Genomic DNA, 20,497 nt, shown 5'->3' on the forward strand with positions numbered 1-20,497 from the left:
ATCTCATGTCAAACACGCCACCCACGCCATCTCATATCAAACACGCCACCCACGCCATCTCATATCAAACACGCCACCCACGCCATCTCATATCAAACACGCCATCTCATACCACCCATGCCATCCATATCAAACACACCACCCACGCCATCTCATATCAAACACACCACCCACGCCATCTCATGTCAAACACGCCACCCACGCCATCTCATATCAAACACGCCACCCACGCCATCTCATATCAAACACGCCATCTCATACCACCCATGCCATCCATATCAAACACACCACCCACGCCATCTCATATCAAACACACCACCCACGCCATCTCATATCAAAGCTTTAAGAATGCCTGTTTACAGCTGGCCCATTAAAAACCCCAGAATGAAAACAATGTACACTGACTAATACCCTTTCTCTCCCTCCCCCCTCTCTCTCCCTCCCTCCCCCCTCTCTCTCTCCCTCAACCCTCTCTCTCTCCCTCAACCCTCTCCTTCTCTCTCACTCAACCCGCTCCTTCTCTCCCTCTTTCCCTCTCTTCCCCCTCCATCTCTCCTCCCTCCCTCTCTCTCTCTCTCTCTCTCTCTCTCACCCCCTCTCCAGGAGCAGGTAGTGGAGAGCCCTCCTGAGCCAGAGCAGGCCACACCCACTTCTGCCTCTGACGCTAAGGAGCCCCGCCCAGCCGACACCCCTGCAGTCGAAGAGGTGGATGAGACGTGGGAGGAGAAGGAGGACAAACTGGATGCAGAGAATATCGAACCCAAGCCCGAGGATCTGAAGTACCAGTACAAAGAGGGTGGGTTCTGAACCTTGGCCCGGAGATGCCCTATAGCATTTCTATACTTAGAAATGTTATCCTCTTAACGTTATCCTCTACACCTTATCTCACAAGGTATGCGTGTCAGTCAAGAGAGGATGCAAAGTTTCACTTTATTGGAAATGCTTTGTCAGAGCACGAGTCATKAAGTCCCATTTGACATCAATGTATGATTTTTAGAAGTGAAACGGAGTAATACTCAGTTCGGATGACAGACTATATACCCCAACTCTACCAACCTAAACCCTGAACACTATACTGATGAAAACTCACATAAATGTGATTCATCGATAATTCCTTGTTCCTCTCCATCAGAACTATGTAGGCCTATAGACCCAGAGGAGAAGAAGAGGTATGACAGGGACTTCCTGRTGGGCTTCCAGTTCATCAGTGCCGCCATGTCCAAGCCTGAGGGCCTGCCTCAGATCAGTGACGTGGTGCTGGACAAGGTACAGTACAACACTCTGTCCCCTGCTGGACTGGAGGAACCGCTGCACGGTCCATTCGAGAATATCATTTTTTTTCTTCAGATAGACCACTTTATTTACCAGTTATTTATTTTGTCTTTCTTTGTGTCTGTCATTCTTTCTCTTCTGTCCTTGTTCGGTCATTCTTTCTCTCCAGGCGAATAAGGCCCCTCTCCGCCAGCTGGACCCCAGCCGTTTGCCAGGGATGAACATGGGCCCCGACTTCACACCCTCGTTTGCCAACCTGGGCAGGCCTGGAATGGGAGGAGGAGGAGGAGGAGGAGGTGGTGGAGGTGGTCACAGAGGAGGACCAGTGAGTTATCATGAAAAACTATCTGTCAATCTTCTCAAAGACTACACTCTGATTCTGAAATTCTGGGATTATATTAAAACAATGTTGACTGAGTTTCTTTCCCCTTCCCTCCTCTCCTCCAGCCCTCTGGTATGGGTGGTGGAGGACCGCGTCGCTCCCAGCAGGGCCAGCGTAAGGAGCCCAGGAGGATCATCAACATCTCTTCGTCTCTGACGGAAGACGTGAAGCTCAACAAGGCTGAGAAGGCCTGGAAGCCCGCTGTCAAGAAGGCTGCCAGTGGGCAAGCTGCTCCTGAGGAGGAGAGCGACGACTCGGAAGAGGCCAAGACCCAGGAGCTGTTCAAGAGGGTCCGTAGTATCCTGAACAAGCTGACCCCTCAGATGTTCCAACAGCTGATGAAGCAGGTCACAGAGCTGACCATCGATACAGAGGAGAGGCTGAAGGGAGTGATAGATCTGATCTTTGAGAAGGCCATCTCTGAACCCAACTTCTCCGTGGCCTACGCCAACATGTGCCGCTGCCTTATTGGGGTGAGTGACTCTGAAGGGTGTGTGTCTGTTTGTGTGTGTACACCTAGTGTGCTGGTCTCTGTTCTGTGCCACGTGTCTGAGTTGTGCCACTACACACTCATGACATCTCCTCTCACGTTCCCTCTTATGCTTTATGTGACGTCTGCAAAGCTCTCCAACCGTGGCCTAAATGTTTGTGTTTTTCTGTTCCTCTCGTCAGCTCAAAGTCCCCACCACAGACAAGCCGGGAGTCACTGTGAATTTCCGCAAGCTGCTTCTGAACCGCTGTCAGAAGGAGTTTGAGAAGGACAAGGACGATGATGTCATCTTTGAGAAGAAGCAGAAAGAGCTGGACGCTGCAGCCACGGTACGAGCTGTGCTCTGTGACCAATTCAAATGTCCTTCACACACACGGTTATTGTTTCTGTAGGCGTTAGTTGACCATCTYTCTGGTATGCCTCCCTCCCCCTACTTCCTGTTACATCACTTCCTGTCTGAAGGAGGAGAAGGATCGCCTGAAGGCAGAGCTGGAGGAGGCCAAAGACCAGGCGCGGCGGCGGTCGCTAGGCAACATCAAGTTCATTGGTGAGCTGTTCAAGCTGAAGATGCTGACAGAGGCCATCATGCACGACTGCATTGTCAAGCTGCTGAAGAACCATGATGAGGAGTCACTAGAGTGCCTCTGTAGACTCTTGTCAACTATAGGGAAGGACCTGGACTTTGAAAAGGCGAAGGTAACGCTGAACCAGTGTCACTGACAGACACACAGACACGCATCGTTTAGAACACTTATGCCAAATTATTTCTAAGAATCAGATTTACACACAAACGCATACACACTAACCTGCCTGTCTCTCTTTCTGTAGCCACGTATGGACCAGTACTTTGCCCAGATGGACAAGATCATCAAGGAGAAGAAGACATCGTCCAGAATCCGCTTCATGCTGCAGGACGTACTGGACCTCAGGAGGGTAATTCCTCGTCACACACACCACCCACCACCCACCAGTGTCTGGGGAATGCTTCAGCCCCCTCACCTAAACCTTTTGGTCATCTCTAATCTAATCTGACTGACCCTTGTCCTCTGGTTGTTATGTATCCAAGCATATCAGTAAACACTATGGGTCAAACTACCATAGACAGAATATTCTCCCCTAACCCCACATTACCTCTGAATTTACCCATGACCCCAAATCAACTCTGACCTCTCTCACGTCCTTTACATGCCCTCTATTTGCATGCAGGTGTAGTGTATAATAGTGGGTTGTGTTGTTTTGTGTGCTGGTGTCTTACTGGCCCATAGACACCCTCACTAGTCTGTGTGGGTGTCGAGGGTTCTGAAGTGGGCTAAGAGGGAGACACGGTCAGATCTTTAATACAGGGAGGCTCCCCAGCTGGGCCCTCTGTGCCATAAGCTGAGACTGGAGTCAGTCTGCATCCTGCAGCCAATCCCTTCTCTCCATGCCACTGTAACTAACTCCCTCCTCTCCATGTCATTCACCATCTAGATGTTTACCTCCCTTCTAAATGGATGTGTCCCTTGATGTTCACATAAACTACTTATCCATGCCTAGTAGGCTTGGGCAGTATCCAGATTGTAACGACCTAGTGCCATACTGGGATATTCGGTAATACCTGRGCTGAACACAAGGGGCACTATTTTCAATCCAAAGGTTAGCAATGCTAACAAGTACATGTAAAATCTAACGAACGCATGCAAACATTTTATACAGTCTCTTGACAAACTTTGCAGGACAGACATCCCACTCATAAAGTTATACAAGTAACTCAAAAATGTTACACAGTCTGCTGCACACGCAAACAAATATTAGACGGAAGGGATTCTCTGCTGTTACCAAGAGGAGCTTGATTGCAAGAAGCTAACCACTTAGCTAGATAACTTGGTACTAAGTTAGCAAACCAAATACACAACTGCAGAGCATTTAGCACATTTTAGACAGTTAACTTAATAGTTCTAAGATATCRAGTTGTGAATTCCATACTGTAACCAGATCACCTGGCGCGGGCTGCAGTTAATCCCAAGACTACCGGTAAYCTTCGTAATGAAATAACAAGATCTGCGTTATCTCCTAAATTGCACAAGTTGACTGCAGGTATTTACTTAAGTAGCTACAAATATTCAAATTAATTAAAATAACGTCAAATAAATAGTTTGTGGTATTGACAGTGTTGAAAAACCGTCCCGTGGGTATTTCCAAATAACCTGGTATATACGGTATACAGCCCAAGCCTCATGCCTATGACCCATTCACTAAGTTTTCAGGTATTCACAAACTSGCATTTCTTACTTTATTTGAAAAGGACTAGTTACTAAGAACATACAGGTATGGATGTGTAGCCTAGGCCTCTAAGGTCMWGATGTGCATGTATTTGTACAGTGCTGTTAGCTGTGTGTGTCTGAGGTTTCCCATAATGCAGTTTTCCGGAAAAAATAAAAGCTGGACTGTTCCACTTTAACTAGTTTATTATCCAGTGACTTTTCTGGGAAAATGTCTGCAGAGCCTCAGTGTGTTTGTGTGTCTGTTCGACAGTGACTCGCAGTATGGTGAGAGCAGTGGTGTTACACTGGATCCAGTATCCCCACTGTGTGTGTGAGGATGTTTCCTGCGTGTTCAGACAAGTTCCAACATGTGCACCACATAATTACCTTCTAGGATCTCTATGGTTCCACCCCCAGTAAGTGTCTTACCAAAGCAGCAGTCGGGATGTTTCACAAGAGCTGATCAGCTGCACTCAGTCAGCACCCTGGCCCCTGCTGTTTACTGGGAAAACACTCTAGTTTCAGTTTCCATTCTCTGGAAAAGCTGACAGCGGGATCTAGTTAGGGCAAGGCATCTCTCCCGCTCTTTCTATAGCCTAGTTGTCACCCATTTATCTCTTATTTTATTGACTAAGTAACCTTTGCCTGGAAAGAGATATGGAGTGTTAAGAGTACGCCACACTTTTCCATCTAACTCCAATCCTCAGTTAAAGTATATTACTGTTCTCACTCTAGGGCTCACCCCATTTAGTTMACTGGTCGATTGTCTGGTCGATAGGCTGTTGGTCGACCGAGATTTCTTTCGTCGAGCAGTCGCAATAAAAAAAATGTACAGGGTGTGCAAGACACCTGTCTGATTCACTCCGGTCTTAGTGGACTAATCCATTGCAGAGGCCACGGAATGGCACAGTCCATCACTCTGAGACATGTGATWCTAAAATTGTATATGGTTATAGTATGTAAAAAATATATATAATAAAATCGAATATGTAAAAATTAAATAATATCTATTTTATAACATGCGGTTTAATTTCATTGGATACGGTCGCTGTCCGCGGTTATGAAACATACTCTACGCCCAAGAATTGGCGCCTTTCCCTATGTTGCTATGTGCATAATAGCAAAGTTGACCAGCATATTGGGATTGAGAACATTGTGGCGGAGGCAGGAGGAAACGAGGAAACAGCCCTTGCCTTAGCCTAATTGTCTAAGATAATTGAGCAGAGAGGAAACCCTAACTTAATTAGATCTATAATCAATAGCCTAACTGTTAAATGTGCCTGGCTTTGTAAATCATCCATATATATCTACAGAAATAAGACAGATCCTGCTTCTGTTGCCTGTTAGTGTTTGTTTAATAGCCTACTGATTCCATGAGTACCAAGCTTAATGCAACGCAAAATGGAGGATAAAGCCATTTTTAAGCTTTGCTCTGCTGTAATGAAGGCTTTTGTTTTTTCGGTAACAGAACTTTTCAGTCAAACTAGTACGAAACTAAATGGCTGAAATAATGTAGCAACTTCAGCACGAACAGCCTAAAAAACCCTTCCTGTGCTGTGGTGCCTTTTCACTACAGTAGGGAGGAGAGTGAGACAACGTGCGCCAGTCACACAGGCACTCACTGTATTTTTGTTGTAACAGTGTGACCATCGTACTCTTGTCTCATTTGTCTCTTAATTATGTAATCAAACKGTTTGCTTAAAGCATCAGACAAGCTCAGTGCATATATAGTTGATTTTATTCAAACACATAGGGTATGTCTGCCTATATATTGAAAAATCAATTGGTCGAAAGAACAGGACGTCTCTGTCGTCCAAGATTTGTTTTGAGTCGGGTACAGCCCTAACTCACTCCCTGCCCCCCCCTCCCAGAACACGTGGGTCCCCAGGAGAGGAGAGCAGGGCCCCAAGACCATAGACCAGATCCATAAGGATGCTGAGCTGGAGGAGCACAGGGAGGTTCTCAAGGTGCAGCAGCAACTCCTCAACCAGAACACCAGAGGAGGAGGTGGAGGACGTGGTGGTGGTGGTGGTGGTGGAGGAGGAGGAGGAAGAGATCAGGGGAGCCGCGGGGGCCAACACCCCCAGACGGGCCAAAGGAGTCAGCCCCAGGACGAGGGCTGGAACACAGTTCCCATCTCCACCAAGAGCAGACCCATCGACACCAGCCGACTCAGCAAGATCACTAAGGTCAGTGATACATTATACTGTGGATTCTCAGCCACGCACCGTGGACCKATACTCAGTTTGGACTGAAACACTCCAACCCCCTCCACTTGCAGTCTAGCATCCACCTCCTTAACCTTCAACCTCATTGTAAAGTTCTATCAGCCCTACCATTCCCAACTGAAACCCCCATCCCTCTGTAGTCTGGCACACACCACTCAACCTTTAAACCTCCATTTAGAGTTATGACCATACTATTCCTGACTCCTCCAAACTTCTCACTTATATAACTCGAAACTTCAGACCTTTTTCAGATCTCAAGATGTTTTGCCCCCAACAATCCTGCTAGTCTTCTTTCCTCAACAGTAATGTTTCTAACCTCTCCTTCTCTCTGCAGCCCGSGGCTTTGGACTTCAACAACCAGCTGCTGGCGCCCCAGCTCGGGGGTAAGGGCATGTGGGGCAGCTGGGGCAAGGGCAGCAGTGGAGGCACCACCGGAGCAAAACCCGCTGGTGAAGCCAGTAAGTCCTCTTACCAGTACAACCACCATTGCGAAATATCTACTCTTAGGCTCTTCAAAAATTCAGTGTTTGTGTTTTGTGTGTGTTCATAGCCCCAGAGTCAGGAGGCCGCCCAGCCACCAGCACCCTCAACAGGTTCTCAGCATTGCAGCCACAGCAGCCCTCCTCCTCAGGGCCCTCYCATGACTCGGACAGAAGAGTTCCTCAGAGGTCAGCAGCACTGGGACGTTACAACAGACTACATCTGTCCTTTACATATAGTGCCTTCCGAAAGACTTCAGACCCCTTGACTTTTTCCACATTTTGTTACAGCCATATTCTAAAATTGATCAAACATATATCATCCTCAGCAATCTACACAGAATACCCCATAATGACTTAGCGAAAACAGGTTTTTAGATTTTTTTTTGCAAATGTATTAAAAATAAAAGCAGAAATACCCTTTTTACATAAGTATTCAGACTCTTTGCTATGATAACATTCCAGAAGGACAACCATCTCTGCAGCACTTCACCAATCAGGCCTTTATGGTAGTGGCTAGGCGGAAGCCACTCATCAGTAAAAGGCACATGACAGCCCGCTTGGAGTTTGCCAAAAGGCACCTAAAGACTCTCAGACCATGAGAAACAACATTTTCTTGTCTGATGAAACCAAGATTGAACTCTTTGGCCTGAATGCCAAGCATCACGTCTGGAGGAAACCTGGCACCATCCCTACGGTGAAGCATGGTGGTGGCACCATCATGCTGTGGGGATGTTTTTCAGTGGCAGGGACTGGGAGACTAGTCAGGATCGAGGGAAAGATGAACAGAGCAAAGTACAGAGATCCTTGATGAAAACCTMCTCCAGAGCACTCAGGACCTCAGACTGGGACGAAGGTTCACCTTCCAACAGGACAACGACCCTAAGCACACAGCCAAGACAACGCAGGAGTGGCTTCGGGACAAGTCTCTGACTGTCCTTGAGCCCGGACTTGAACCCGATCGAACATCTCTGGAGAGACCTGAAGATAGCTGAGCAGCAACGCTCCCCATCGAACCTGAAAGATCTTGAGAGGATCTGCAGAGAAGAATGGGAGAAAGTCCCCAAATACAGGTGTGCAAGCTTGTAGCGTCATACCCAAGTAGACTCGAGGCTGCAAAGGCGCTTTAACAAAGTACTGAGTAAAGGTTCTGAATACTTGTGTAAATGTGATATTTCAGGTTTTTATTTTTAATAAATTAGCAAACATTTCTAAACWGTTTTTGCTTCATCATTATGGGGTATTGTGTGTAGATTGACAAAAACAACAATTAAATAAACTTTAGAATAAGGCTGTAATGTAACAAAATGTGGAAAAAGTCAAGGGGTCTGAATATTATCCAATGGCACTGGTTTGAATATGGAACATCACTGCTACCACAGGGCAGAATGTTTATGATTGGTTCAGATGAAGGTCATCTTGTGACTCTTTGCATCTACCCCCCGCCCATATACACAAACAGGAACAGCTCGAGTCGGGACCGTGGCAGCGACAGATTCGAGCGTCATGACCGTGGCAGCAACGACCGCTTCGACAGGCGGGACGACCGGCGAGACGACCGGGACAGGAACCGGCCCACGGTCACCAAGCGGAGCTTTAGCAGGGAGACGGAGGAGCACAGCAGAGAGAGGGAGCACCGCGGCCCTGCTGATCCTGTACGCCGCGTAGCCAGCATGACCGACGACCGGGGCAGCAGAGACCGAGCCAGGAGCAAAGACAATGGTACGAAACAAAGAATACACACAGCATACTTTCTGTCAGGCTTACAGTACTGCTGGCAGGAGTGAKCAGGAGTTTTAAAGGGATGGGGAAAGGCAGAGAGTTGGTGCTATGTTAACCAATTCAGGAACCTTTATGGMGAATTTGCAATGTTTTAAAAGGCAAGGATTTCTCAGGGAGACATTTGTATGTGACTTTCTCTCTCTGTTTGGGCCACAGTGAAGAGGGAAGCTGCTCCCCCTTCTGCCCAGAACAAACCTGCCTTGAGTGAAGAAATGCTGGAAAAGAAGTCCACAGCTATCATAGAGGAGTACCTACACATCAACGACATGAAGGTACATCACATTTATACCCATGCAGATCATTGGAGAGACTTAACTACATAACAACCACATACGGATATGATACATAACTTGGCTAGTTGYCCACATGGTGGTAATTGAAAATGGCTTTCCATGTAAATGATGTACAACAAAACAGGTTATTGTTTATGTGTTTTTATTATTGAAACACTGCCCTACTTTAGAGGAGTAAAACTAACCTTTGAATCCTGTTTCCCATCCGGCGCTGTAGGAGGCGCTGCAGTGTGTAGTGGAGATGAACAGCACCCCGCTGCTCTTTGTGTTTGTACGGAGCGGTCTAGAGTCCACTCTGGAGCGCAGCCCCATCGCCAGAGAACGCATGGGCCTGCTGCTGCACCAGCTGTACAAGGCAGGGACCCTGCCCAAAGAGCAGTACTACAGAGGGTCAGTCACCTCCTGTGCTTTCTGCCCGTGGAACAGCACTATACACAAATGAGTTGTGAAACATTGAATATGTGGAAAAGGTTATAGTGGATCACTAGTATATTGACCTTTTTCTTTTCTAGATAAAGTCTATCTGATAAATATGAGTGATTGATTTGGTGTGTGTGTCAACAGGCTTCAAGAGATACTGGAGGTGGCGGAGGACATGGCCATAGARGTCCCCCACATCTGGCTCTACCTGGCTGAGCTCATCACCCCTATGCTRCACGAAGGAGGCATCCCCATGGGACKYCTCTTCAAGTCAGTCCCAGGCTTCATTCTAGGCCTCTAATAATAATAACTATTTTATCAGTCAGTATCCTCTATATTAAGATGTGACCTACTGACCTTGTTTTGACCTATGACCCTGTAGGGAGATATCCAAGCCCRTGGTTCCTCAGGGGACGGCTGGAGTTCTGCTGGTCCAGATCCTCACCTTACTCTGCAYAGGAATGGTACGTTCTGTCACTACCCAACCTGTGAAGGAGATGGTGCTTTATGTTTTCATATCTGTCCAGACGTCTAGATGACCTTTGATGTTTMAATTCTATGCAAATGTCATGTTGTTTGTGGATCCAAAGTGTTTTTAATGGAACCACCTGTATCCGCTACCTCAGAGCCATAAAAAGGCAGGTGCCATGTGGAGGGAGGCGGGGCTTAGCTGGAAAGACTTTCTGCCTGAGGACGAGGACGTCAACAAGTTTGTGACAGAAAAGGTAAGAGGTCGGCGGTCATGACCCTGTAGGGATTGAAAGCAGATTCACCATATAGTATTGCCCCTTTTTGAACTAAGAGACAAATATGAAATAATAGTCAATTATTGAAGGTGGACTCAGGTAAATTACTTTGCCACGAGCAGCACTGCAGATATTGAGATAAGCAAGATACAAGACTTCGCTCACACAGTCACAGTATCTGTGCATGTGCACGGWTTCGCTTCACGCTCTTACAGCCAGGGGACCAAAACAGCTGAGGTTGAGCCTCARGCTTTAACACACTTTAGTTGTTGGGGAAATTGACCTACTGCTGTTTACTTTGCATCTACGTCATATCGCTGAGGCTACCTTTAGATCAATCTATCAAATTGCAATCAAATGTGTTTATATAGTCTTACTTGCATCAACAGTTGTCCCAAGGTGCTTTAACTTCTTAGTGATCCCTTGCGCGATTTGACAACACCCAGTGAAATAGCAGCGCGCCAAATTCAAAAACAGAAATACTCATCATAATAATTAATTAATCATACAAGTGTTATACATCGGTTTAAAGATTAACTTCTTGTTAATCCAGCCACAGTGTCAGATTTCAAAAAGGCTTTACGGCGAAAGCAAACAATGCTATTATCTGAGGACAGCACCCCATCAAACAAACACATGAAAATCACATTTCAACCCGCCAGACGCGACACAAAAGTCAGAAATAACAATATAATTCATGCCTTTGAAGATCTTCTGTTAGCGCTCCAATATGTCCATTAAACATCACAAATGGTCCTTTTGTTCGATAAATTCTGTCGTTATATCTCCAAAATGTCCAGTTATTTGGCGCGTTTGATCCAGAAAAACACCGGTTCCAACTTGCGCAACATGACTACAAAGTATCTAATATAGTTACCTGTAAACTTGATCCAAACATTTCAAACAACTTTCCTAATCCAACTTTAGGTATTTTTAAACATAAATAATCTATAAAATTTAAGACYGGATAAACTGTGTTCAATACCGGACGAAAACAAAGTGGAGCGASCTWTCAGGTCGTGCGCCCCAACCACAACAGTACACTAGACTCGACCCTCGTTCTGATCAGCCCTACGTCTTAATTTCTCAAAGGAAAAACATCAACCAATTTCTAAAGACTGTTGAAATCTAGTGGAAGCGATAGGAACTGCAAGCAAGTGCCTTAGAAATCTAGACCCACATAGAAAACCCATTGAAAAGAGTGACCTCAAAAAAAAAAATCCTGGATGGTTTGTCCTCGGGGTTTCGCCTGCCAAATAAGTTCTGTTATACTCACAGACATACATTTAACAGTTTTAGGAACTTTAGAGTTTTCAATCCAAATCTACCAATTATATGCATATCCTAGCTTCTGGGCCTGAGTAGCAGGCAGTTTACTTTGGGCACACTTTTCATCCGGATGTGAAAATAGTGCCCCCTAGCCTGAAGAAGTTTGAAGGGCTTTCCAGACAGGAAGCGGCAGCAGAGTTGCCCGTTGATTTTCAATGGAGCTAGGCAGGCGACATTATTCTAGGCGGAGCGATCTGCGGTGCTCGTGCACGTGAAAGCTACTCAGCCGAAGCAGAGAAAATGTGAATCTGCTCATCGCTTCCTGTCTGGAAAGCCCGTAACAGTAATTATGGGAAGTTTCACTCTCTTGCTGTGTGTTCCCTCTGAATGCAGAATTTGGTGTTCACCCTGGGAGGAGGAGAAGATGATGAGACAGAYAAGAGCAGTAAGAAAGAGCTGAGCTCAGAGGAGCTGACCAAACAGCTGGACAGACTCATACAGGACAAGGCTGTCAACCAGAGGATCTATGATTGGGTCGAGGTATGACGTGTGAGAGGGAGAGTGTGTCCACTCACCCAATTAATATTTCGGTTTGCTTTTGTTACAGTGCATTCYGAAAGTATTCAGACCCCTCGACTTTTTCCACATTTTGTTACGTTACAACCTTATTCTAAAATGTATTAAATAGTTTGCCGCCTCAATCGACACACAATACCCCATAATGACAAAGAAAAAAAATATTTGTTGCACATTCAATGTAAAATGTATTCAATATCACTTTTACATACAGTACCAGTCAAAGGTTTGGACACACCGACTCATTCAAGTGTTTTTTTATAAACAACTATTTTCTACGTTGTAGAATAATAGTGAAGACCATCAAAACTATGAATTAAAGATATTGGAACATGTAGTAAGCAAAAAAGTGTTAACAAATGAAAATTGTATTTTATATTTGGAGATTTCTTGGAAAAGGAAACCGCACACTTGCTCTATGATAGTTATCGACAGATATTTAGATAAGCTTACGTATCGCCACACGGCCTTCCGTTCAGAGCTCTGACGAAGCCGTGGGGCGATACGTAAGCTTATTAATATCGGTTTGATACTATTCAAGAGCAGTGTGCGGTTTCCTTTTCCTCATCTTGTTCAATTGATGGCCATGCACCTGCACATAAGAATTGCTCAGATGTGCGAGTGCCTTTTGAATTTATATTTGAGATTCCTTCAAAAGTAGCCATCCTTTGCCATGATGACAGCTTTGCACACTCTTGGCATTTTCTTGACCAGCTTCATGAGGTAGTCACCTGGAATGCATTTAAATTAACAGGTGTGCCTTGTTAAAAGCTACTTTGTGGAATTTCTTTCCTTCTTAATGCGTTCGAGCCAATCAGATGTGTTGTGACAAGGTAGGGGTGGTATACAGAGCAGCCCTATTGGTTAACGACCAAGTCCACATTATGGCAAGAACAGCTCAAATAAGCAAAGAGAAACGACAGTCCATCATACTTTAAGACAGAAGTCAGTCTATCCGGAAAATGTTCTTCAAGTGCAGCGTTTCTTCAAGTGCAGTCACATCTTGCTCTCGTGAGGACCGCCACAGGAAAGGAAAACCCAGATTTACCTCTGCTGCAGAGAATAAAGATCATTAGATTTACCAGCCTCGAAATTGCAGCCAAATAAATGCTTCACAGATTTCAAGTAACAGACACATCTCAACATCAACTGTTCAGAGGAGACTGCTTGAATCAGGCCTACATGGTCGAATTGCTGCAAAGAAACCACTATAAACTAAGATGGACACCAAATGAAGAAGACTTGCTTGGCCAGAAACACCAGCACTGGACATTTAAAGACCGGTTCGAAATCTTTCCTTTGGTCTGATAGTCCAAATGCAGATTTCTGTTCCAACCGCATGTTTTGTGAGACGCGGAGTAGGTGAACGATGATCTCCGCATGTGTGGGTCCCATCGTGAAGCATGGAGGGAGGAGGTGTGATGGTGTGGGGTGCTTTACTGATGACACTTACACGGAACCCAAACCGGCTGCGCGAGTGTGCTATCGTGCATAAATGTATCCCCCCCCCCACAACCAAACGGATCACGACACGCAGGTTAAAATATCAAACAAACTGAACCAATGAAATAATTTGGGGACAGGTCGAAAGCATTAACATGTATGGCAATTTAGCTAGTTAGCTTGCACTAATTTGTCCTATTTAGCTAGCTTGCTGTTGCTAGATATTGTCCCGGATATAAACATTGAAGTTGTTATTTTACCTGAAATGCACAAGGACCTCTATCCGACAATTAATCCACACATAAAACGGCCAACCGAATCGTTTCTAGTCATCTCTCCTCCTTCCAGGCTTTTTCAGCGTTTAAATTTATATGGTGATCGCATCTAAACTTCAATTGTATTACCAGACTACCGGCAAAACAGTTAGTCTTTCAATCACCCAGCGTGGTATAACCAATGAGGAGATGGCACCTGCTTCTATAAACCAATGAGGAGATGGGAGAGGCAGGACTTGCAGCGCGATCTGCGTCAGAAATAGGAATGAGTTCAATTTAAGCAGTGTGGGTGCAATAATTGAATAACATGGATTTCAAAATGTGTTTTGCGGCGCTCGCGCACGCGARGTGTCCGGTCTGGTCAGCATGTTAGTGATTTATTTAGAATTCAACGCACACTTAACCAGCATGGCTACCACAGGACTCTGCAGCGARACGCAATCCCATTTGGATTCCGCTTGGTGGGACTACCATTTGTTTTTCAACAGGACAATGACCCAACACACCTCCAGGCTGTGTAAGGGCTATTTGACCAAGAAGGGGAGTGATGGAGTGCTGCATCAGATGACCTGGCCTCCACCATCCCCTGACTTTAACCCAATTGAGATGAGTTGGACCGCAGAGTGAAGGAAAAACAGCCAACAAGTGCTCAGCATATGTGGGAACTCCTTTCAAGACTGTTGGAAAAGCATTCCAGATGAAGCTGGTTGAGAGAATGCCTAGCGTGTGCAAAGCTGTCAAGGCAAAGGGTGGCTACTTTGAAGAATCTCAAATATAAAATATATTTTGAATTGTTTAACACTTTTTTTTGATTACTACATGATTCCATGTGTGTTATTTCATAGTTTTAATGTCATCACTATTATTCTACAACTTATTTTCTATAAAAATATAGAAAAACCCTTGAATGAGTAGGTGTGTCCAAACTTTTGACTGGTACTGTAAGTATTAAGCACCTTTGGCAGCGATTACAGCCTCAAGTCTTTTTGGGTATGACGCTACAAGCTTGYCACACATCTATTTGGGAAGTTTCTCCCATTCTTCTCTGCAGATCCTCTCAATGCTCTGTCCGGTTGGATGGGTAGTGTCGATGCTCAGCTATTTCAGGTCTCTCCAGAGACGTTCGATCAGGTTCAAGTTCGGGCTCTGGCTGGGTCACTCAAGGACTTTCAGAGACTTGTCCCGAAGCCACTCCTGRGTTGTCTTGGCTGTGTGCTTAGGGTTGTTGTCCTGTTGGAAGGTGAACCTTGGCTGGGCGGCCAGCTCTAGGAAGAGTCTTGGTGGTTCCAAACTTCTTCCATGTAAGAATGATGGAGGCCATTGTGTTCTTGGGGACCTTCAATGCTGCAGAAATGTTTGTTACCCTTCCCCAGATCTGTGTCTCGACACAATCCTGTCTTGGTGCTCTACGGACAATTCCTTCGACCTCATGGCTTGGATTTTGCTGTGGGACCTTATACAGACAGGTGTATGCCTTTCCAAATCATGTCCAATCAATTGAATTTACCACAGGTGGACTCAAATCAAGTTGTAGAAACATCTCAAGGATGATCAATGGAAACAGGATGCACCTGAGCTCAATTTGAGTCTCATAGCAAAGGGTCTGAATACTTATGTAAATAAGGTATTTCTGTTTTTGCTTCATCATTATGGGGTATTGTGTGTAGATTGCTAAAAAAATATATATATATTTAATCCATTTTAGAATAAGGCTGTAACGTAACAAAATAAGGATAAAGGAAAGGGGTCTGAATACTTTCTGAATGCACTGTATATATATCCCCATTAGTCCTATTGGTCCTTGTTGTATATCCCACTGCTCAACCCCACTGATATGTGTTGTGACTGTGCCTCCCCTCTTTAGGCTAACCTGGACGAGACGCAGATGTCCTCCAACGTGTTTGTCAGAGCAGTCATGACATCCATCTGCCAGTCGGCCATCATCTGTGAGTTACTCTACCTTTACCTGTCAATCCAACACTGTATCAGGACAACCCMGCACTCTAATACTCTTTTCACCGAACTTAGCAGCTCTGTACTGATGCATAGTTGCTTTAACCGTGCTGGAACGGACAATGTAGAAATAATATATCCGAACCAACACATTATGGCTCAGATCACTCCAAACGCATCATCATGATAATGTGGCTGGTGACACTTTGCTTCTTGAAAGTCCAATATCTTGAAAACATGACTGCTGATATGCAAAACATTTTGGGACTGTATCAATAGTGGACTAATGTAAAAAARACCAAAAGGTAGTTTTTGACCCCTCCCCCTCTGCCCGCAGGTGAGAACCCTTACAAGTTGGATGCGAAGGTGATCACCCAGAGGGCCAAGCTGCTCCACAAGTACCTGAAAGATGAGCAGAAGGAGCTGCAGGCTCTCTACGCCTTGCAGGCCCTCATGGTGGAGATAGAGCAGCCTGCCAGTGAGRGAGATACAYAATGACTTCAGTCACTTTCCTCTCRGTTTCCCTATGTGTCAAGTCTCTGGCAGTTTTTTTTGTGATGCACCGATATGACATTTTTGACTGATACCGATATTTTCCTTGCCTCAAAAAAACCAATACCGATAACCGATATTGAAAATTTTACCGGCCTTTTAAGCACTCTAGTACAGTTAAATATTTAACACACAATGAACGCAGTGGTCTAAGGCACTGCATCTCAGTGCAAGAGGTGTCATTACAGTCCAGGCTGTATCACATCCGGCCGTGATTGGGAGTCCCATAGGGCGGCGCACAATTGGCCCAGCGTCGTCCAGGCCGTCATTGTAAATAAGAATTTGTAGTTAACGGACTTGACTAGTTAAATAAAGGTTACACACACACCACACTGACCAAAAAGTTATTTTGTTGGCATTTACGCATGTCCCCATTACCAGTGAAACATAATCAGACCTATTTCAGTCACTTACTTGCAGTGCTGTTTCGTTGTTCATTTGTTCAGTCATGTCATTCTCAACCACGATTTCTATGGAACGCCGTTTGCGTCTTTGCGTGTCAAAAAAGATACACGTCAAATAACACTATTTGACCAATCAGGACCTGAATATGACTGCACGTCACATAATAATTTAACGCGTTCATACATTTTTTACGTAGTTATTACACATTGATTACGCGCACACGTATTTCATGTCACAACAATTCATCGATACGTATGCTGTGATGCTGGTAAAGTTGTGTCGCGCACCTACAGAGCTGTTTTTTTGGGGGGGGGTTTTAAGCGAGCTAGCTCATGGATGCAAACAATGTTCTTCCCCAAAAATGACACAAACTAGGTGTCATCTAAAATAACCCTCATTTATAAGACAGTTCTTATTTGATTAATGATGGTCGGACCCATCTATGTGAAGCTAGCCACAATAAGAATTCACCACAATAGTGGACTTTGCGGTTAGCCTTCAAAATAAAAGTATGGCATAATTCTACTATTTGTCTTCATTTGCATCACTGTCAATGATACACTTTTATTTTGAAGGCAAACCGCAATTCCACAATTGTGCCCAATCCTTATTGTGGCTAGCTTCACAACACATACCCCAGTCCGGTTGAGCCTCACTAGCCAGATGAAGCTAGCTGGCTACTTATAACATTAGCTTTGGGCAACAGGGTTAAGTAGCTGGCTAGCTATTTATTTTCATGAACTGAAGTTCAATTTCATCAGGCAAACAACAAGTGGCAACCTTGCTAATACTTACTCACAAGGATTCCTAAATCATTGCTAAGAATAATGAAAATGGCTGCTGTTTCCACTGGTCATTGTTTTCATGCTGGTTGTTTTGGTGCTAGCTAGGTACCACGCTAAAGCTAGCTACCCCAGAAGTTGCAGTCAAACAAATGATGCTTTATTACCGACGCTGTATTGTAAACACGTAGTTTGTGGCTGTTGTTTGCTTGTTTGCAGACTTTTTTGTACAGCTTTGAAAGTGCTACTTTATCTTTTTTGACACGCAAAGACCCAAACGGCGTTGCATAGTATGTATGTAGGGAAGCTAATAGTGACGCTACTACTGTGTAACTCCGGTAGGGCAACATCTGAAAAATAGCACACTTAGTAGTGTGTACCGGTGCTCGACCAGTCGACGAAAGTCAACATCACCCACGACAGAGAACGGTTGATTGTCAAGGGCAATGAATTCCATTATCTTGGCTTTAATGGATTTATCCTTTGAGTTGTCTCGCTGAAGTTGTCTTACTCTTTCAAATGACTGCTGGACTTGTTGTCTGCTCGATCCACACAGCAGACATTATGGGCTGGGTTAGGAATGCTGTGTTGCATGTGCAGTGCAACATTTTATGTGGAGTCATTACGTCATGTACCTATGGTATATAGGTATGCACGGAAGCTTTGACATCGTTTTTTAACATCGGCGTTAAACAAGACATCGGGCCCATACCGATGTTGGCATTTTTAGCTAATATCGGCCGATTCTGAGATATTCACCGATTATATCGTGCATCTCGTTAGTTTGTTTTTTAACATGCTGAAGACTCAGATTTGTCCTGTGTTTGTCTCGTAATGTTAGCCTTTTTCTTTCTTTTTTTCCATAMGGGTTATTTGACCGAGGGGTGTGGTTGACCAATTTGTATCCTAGATGTTATTTTTGTGCACATTGTGTATTGAAATCCTGTCTCCCTCTGCTTACATTGTTGACATGCTCTCTTCCTCCTTTCTTGTAGACCTGCTGCGGATGTTCTTTGACACGCTGTARGATGAGGACGTGATCAAAGAGGAGGCCTTCTACAAGTGGGAGTCCAGTAAGGACCCCGCAGAGATGCAGGGCAAGGGTGTYGCCCTGAAGTCCGTCACCGCCTTCTTCACCTGGCTCCGTGAGGCCGAGGACGAGGAGTCTGACAACAACAGCTAGAACCTGCTCCCCAGTGCCCCCTGGACTCTGGGAAAGACCTGCAGGAGAAAAAAGAACATCCTGTTGATGATGATTCAGGAACATGGGGCTGTTAGAATCAACAAAATCCTTCTGCGTTAAAAAAAAGAGGAAAAAATCAGCTAGGAGATTCTACTACGGATTGAACATGCAATCGTTTTTTGTTTTATTTTCTTCATTTTTGTTTATTTTGCGCTGCCGAATGTCTTTGAACTAAATTGAGAAACMAATTGCGAGAGAGCGATAAGCGTTACAACAAGCTGTAGGGGTGGCTGTTTCCTTCAGTGTTTTGAGGTTTTATCCCTTGTTTTAAAGGCGTCACGTTGSCGTAGCAACACTATTCATGATGTTTAGCAAAACAACAAAAGATTAAATCCCCAACAGACCGAACTAATAAAGGCTGCTCATATATATATTTTTGATTACATCATATATCCTGTTGAATGAGACATGATGGCCATCATGTTGTATGTATGATTCTACACGACTCTGTCAGCGATTTAGCTCTTTCTTTTTGAGTTTAGGATGATTGAAGTGTTTCTTTTTTTTAGATAAAAGAAAATCTGTATAAAGAAAAGTGGACATGCTGGAGCTCGCTTTCTTTGAACATTACAGTGTGGAGTCTTTGAGACTCCTGTGGACTTCCTGTCTGGTGGAGAGGGACAGTGGGGCGATGGACAATGACCTTTTGCTGCTGGGGGTCACAATGCTTCCTTATGGCCATGCTCGCCAACCCCATTTTGTCCTGTGTTACATTTCTCCTACACTTCCAAAAACTGGGTCTGGAAAGGGAGAACGGGCTTGCAACGACGTGGATTTTTAAAAAGYCAAAATCATCATTCAAACTTGAAAGGTATATATATAAATCATCTTTAAAAAAGCAATTTCAAAAAGAGTATAAAATTACATTCACAGTACGTTTCCTAAGGCTTTTTCTGCTTCCGTTTAGTGGAAATGCATTTCAGGAGAGTTATGTAATATATTGCTTTTTTTGTTTTGTTTTTCAAAAATAAAAATGCTAATGTTATGCCATGTATTTTTTTCCTGAAACAAAGTGGCAGTTCTCTGTATTTATATTTTTCTCTCCTCYGCTAGCAGGTGCTTGTAATGATCCACCTGAAGTCATTGATTACAATTTAATTGAATATTTTGTAAATACTTTTTTGCTTTACTTTATGAAGTATTTAATTAAGAAAATGAATGCCTCTTTTCATATCCGAAACTGGAAAAGATAATAAAGAACATTGCAAATAAGACACCATTTTAATATATTGATTTTTATCCAGAGGGGGGGACTGACAGCCTACATGTAGTTTCACAGTAATGTCAGATTTTAAACTGTTTCTCCCCACCATGTCCTCTCACTCTGTTGTCCCACACAAAGAAACTGAAAGCCTTTACWCTACTTAATTGTCCTGTGGAATGAGGAAGCCGACTGGGCATTGTSTAAGTCTCACCCAACCACAGAAATTGCATTTGTGTGTTTTCATTGTCTCTGCTTCTAAAGTTCTCCCATCTGCAGAGTTGTGTGTTCTGACTGTTCTCTTTTGTGCAGAAGTTCCATCTGTGTAGATCAGGGGTGGAAGAGGTGACTAAACCTTAATCCTACACAACAGATTTGTATAGTCTGACCTCTGTAACAGGTTAGTGATGGTAGTAGCGACGTGTTTCAGGTCCCCTGAACTCTTAACCTATTCACTTTTTGT

General features: G+C 44.4%; 1 protein-coding gene across 13 annotated transcripts in view; it reads left to right on the forward strand.

Annotated features, from left to right (window-relative positions):
* The window catches only part of LOC111949601 (eukaryotic translation initiation factor 4 gamma 1-like), a 73,806-nt gene extending 53,759 nt beyond the window's left edge, over nucleotides 1-20,047 (forward strand). For all 13 annotated transcript variants that reach the window (XM_023966900.1, XM_023966899.2, XM_023966908.2 and 10 more), the window contains 20 exon segments: nucleotides 604-796; nucleotides 1,133-1,266; nucleotides 1,442-1,597; nucleotides 1,720-2,127; nucleotides 2,327-2,473; nucleotides 2,607-2,840; nucleotides 2,973-3,077; nucleotides 6,259-6,576; nucleotides 6,950-7,073; nucleotides 7,166-7,283; nucleotides 8,557-8,816; nucleotides 9,033-9,148; nucleotides 9,387-9,559; nucleotides 9,734-9,859; nucleotides 9,972-10,053; nucleotides 10,216-10,314; nucleotides 11,998-12,144; nucleotides 15,763-15,844; nucleotides 16,189-16,329; nucleotides 18,586-20,047. In XM_023966900.1, the coding sequence (XP_023822668.1) occupies nucleotides 604-796; nucleotides 1,133-1,266; nucleotides 1,442-1,597; nucleotides 1,720-2,127; nucleotides 2,327-2,473; nucleotides 2,607-2,840; nucleotides 2,973-3,077; nucleotides 6,259-6,576; nucleotides 6,950-7,073; nucleotides 7,166-7,283; nucleotides 8,557-8,816; nucleotides 9,033-9,148; nucleotides 9,387-9,559; nucleotides 9,734-9,859; nucleotides 9,972-10,053; nucleotides 10,216-10,314; nucleotides 11,998-12,144; nucleotides 15,763-15,844; nucleotides 16,189-16,329; nucleotides 18,586-18,773 (3,351 nt within the window). In that variant the 3' untranslated portion in view covers nucleotides 18,774-20,047.
* The last annotated feature ends 450 nt before the right edge of the window (nucleotides 20,048-20,497 follow it).

The sequence above is a fragment of the Salvelinus sp. IW2-2015 genome, linkage group LG22, assembly GCF_002910315.2.
Source record: "Salvelinus sp. IW2-2015 linkage group LG22, ASM291031v2, whole genome shotgun sequence".
In the NCBI taxonomy this organism is placed as follows: domain Eukaryota; kingdom Metazoa; phylum Chordata; class Actinopteri; order Salmoniformes; family Salmonidae; genus Salvelinus; species Salvelinus sp. IW2-2015.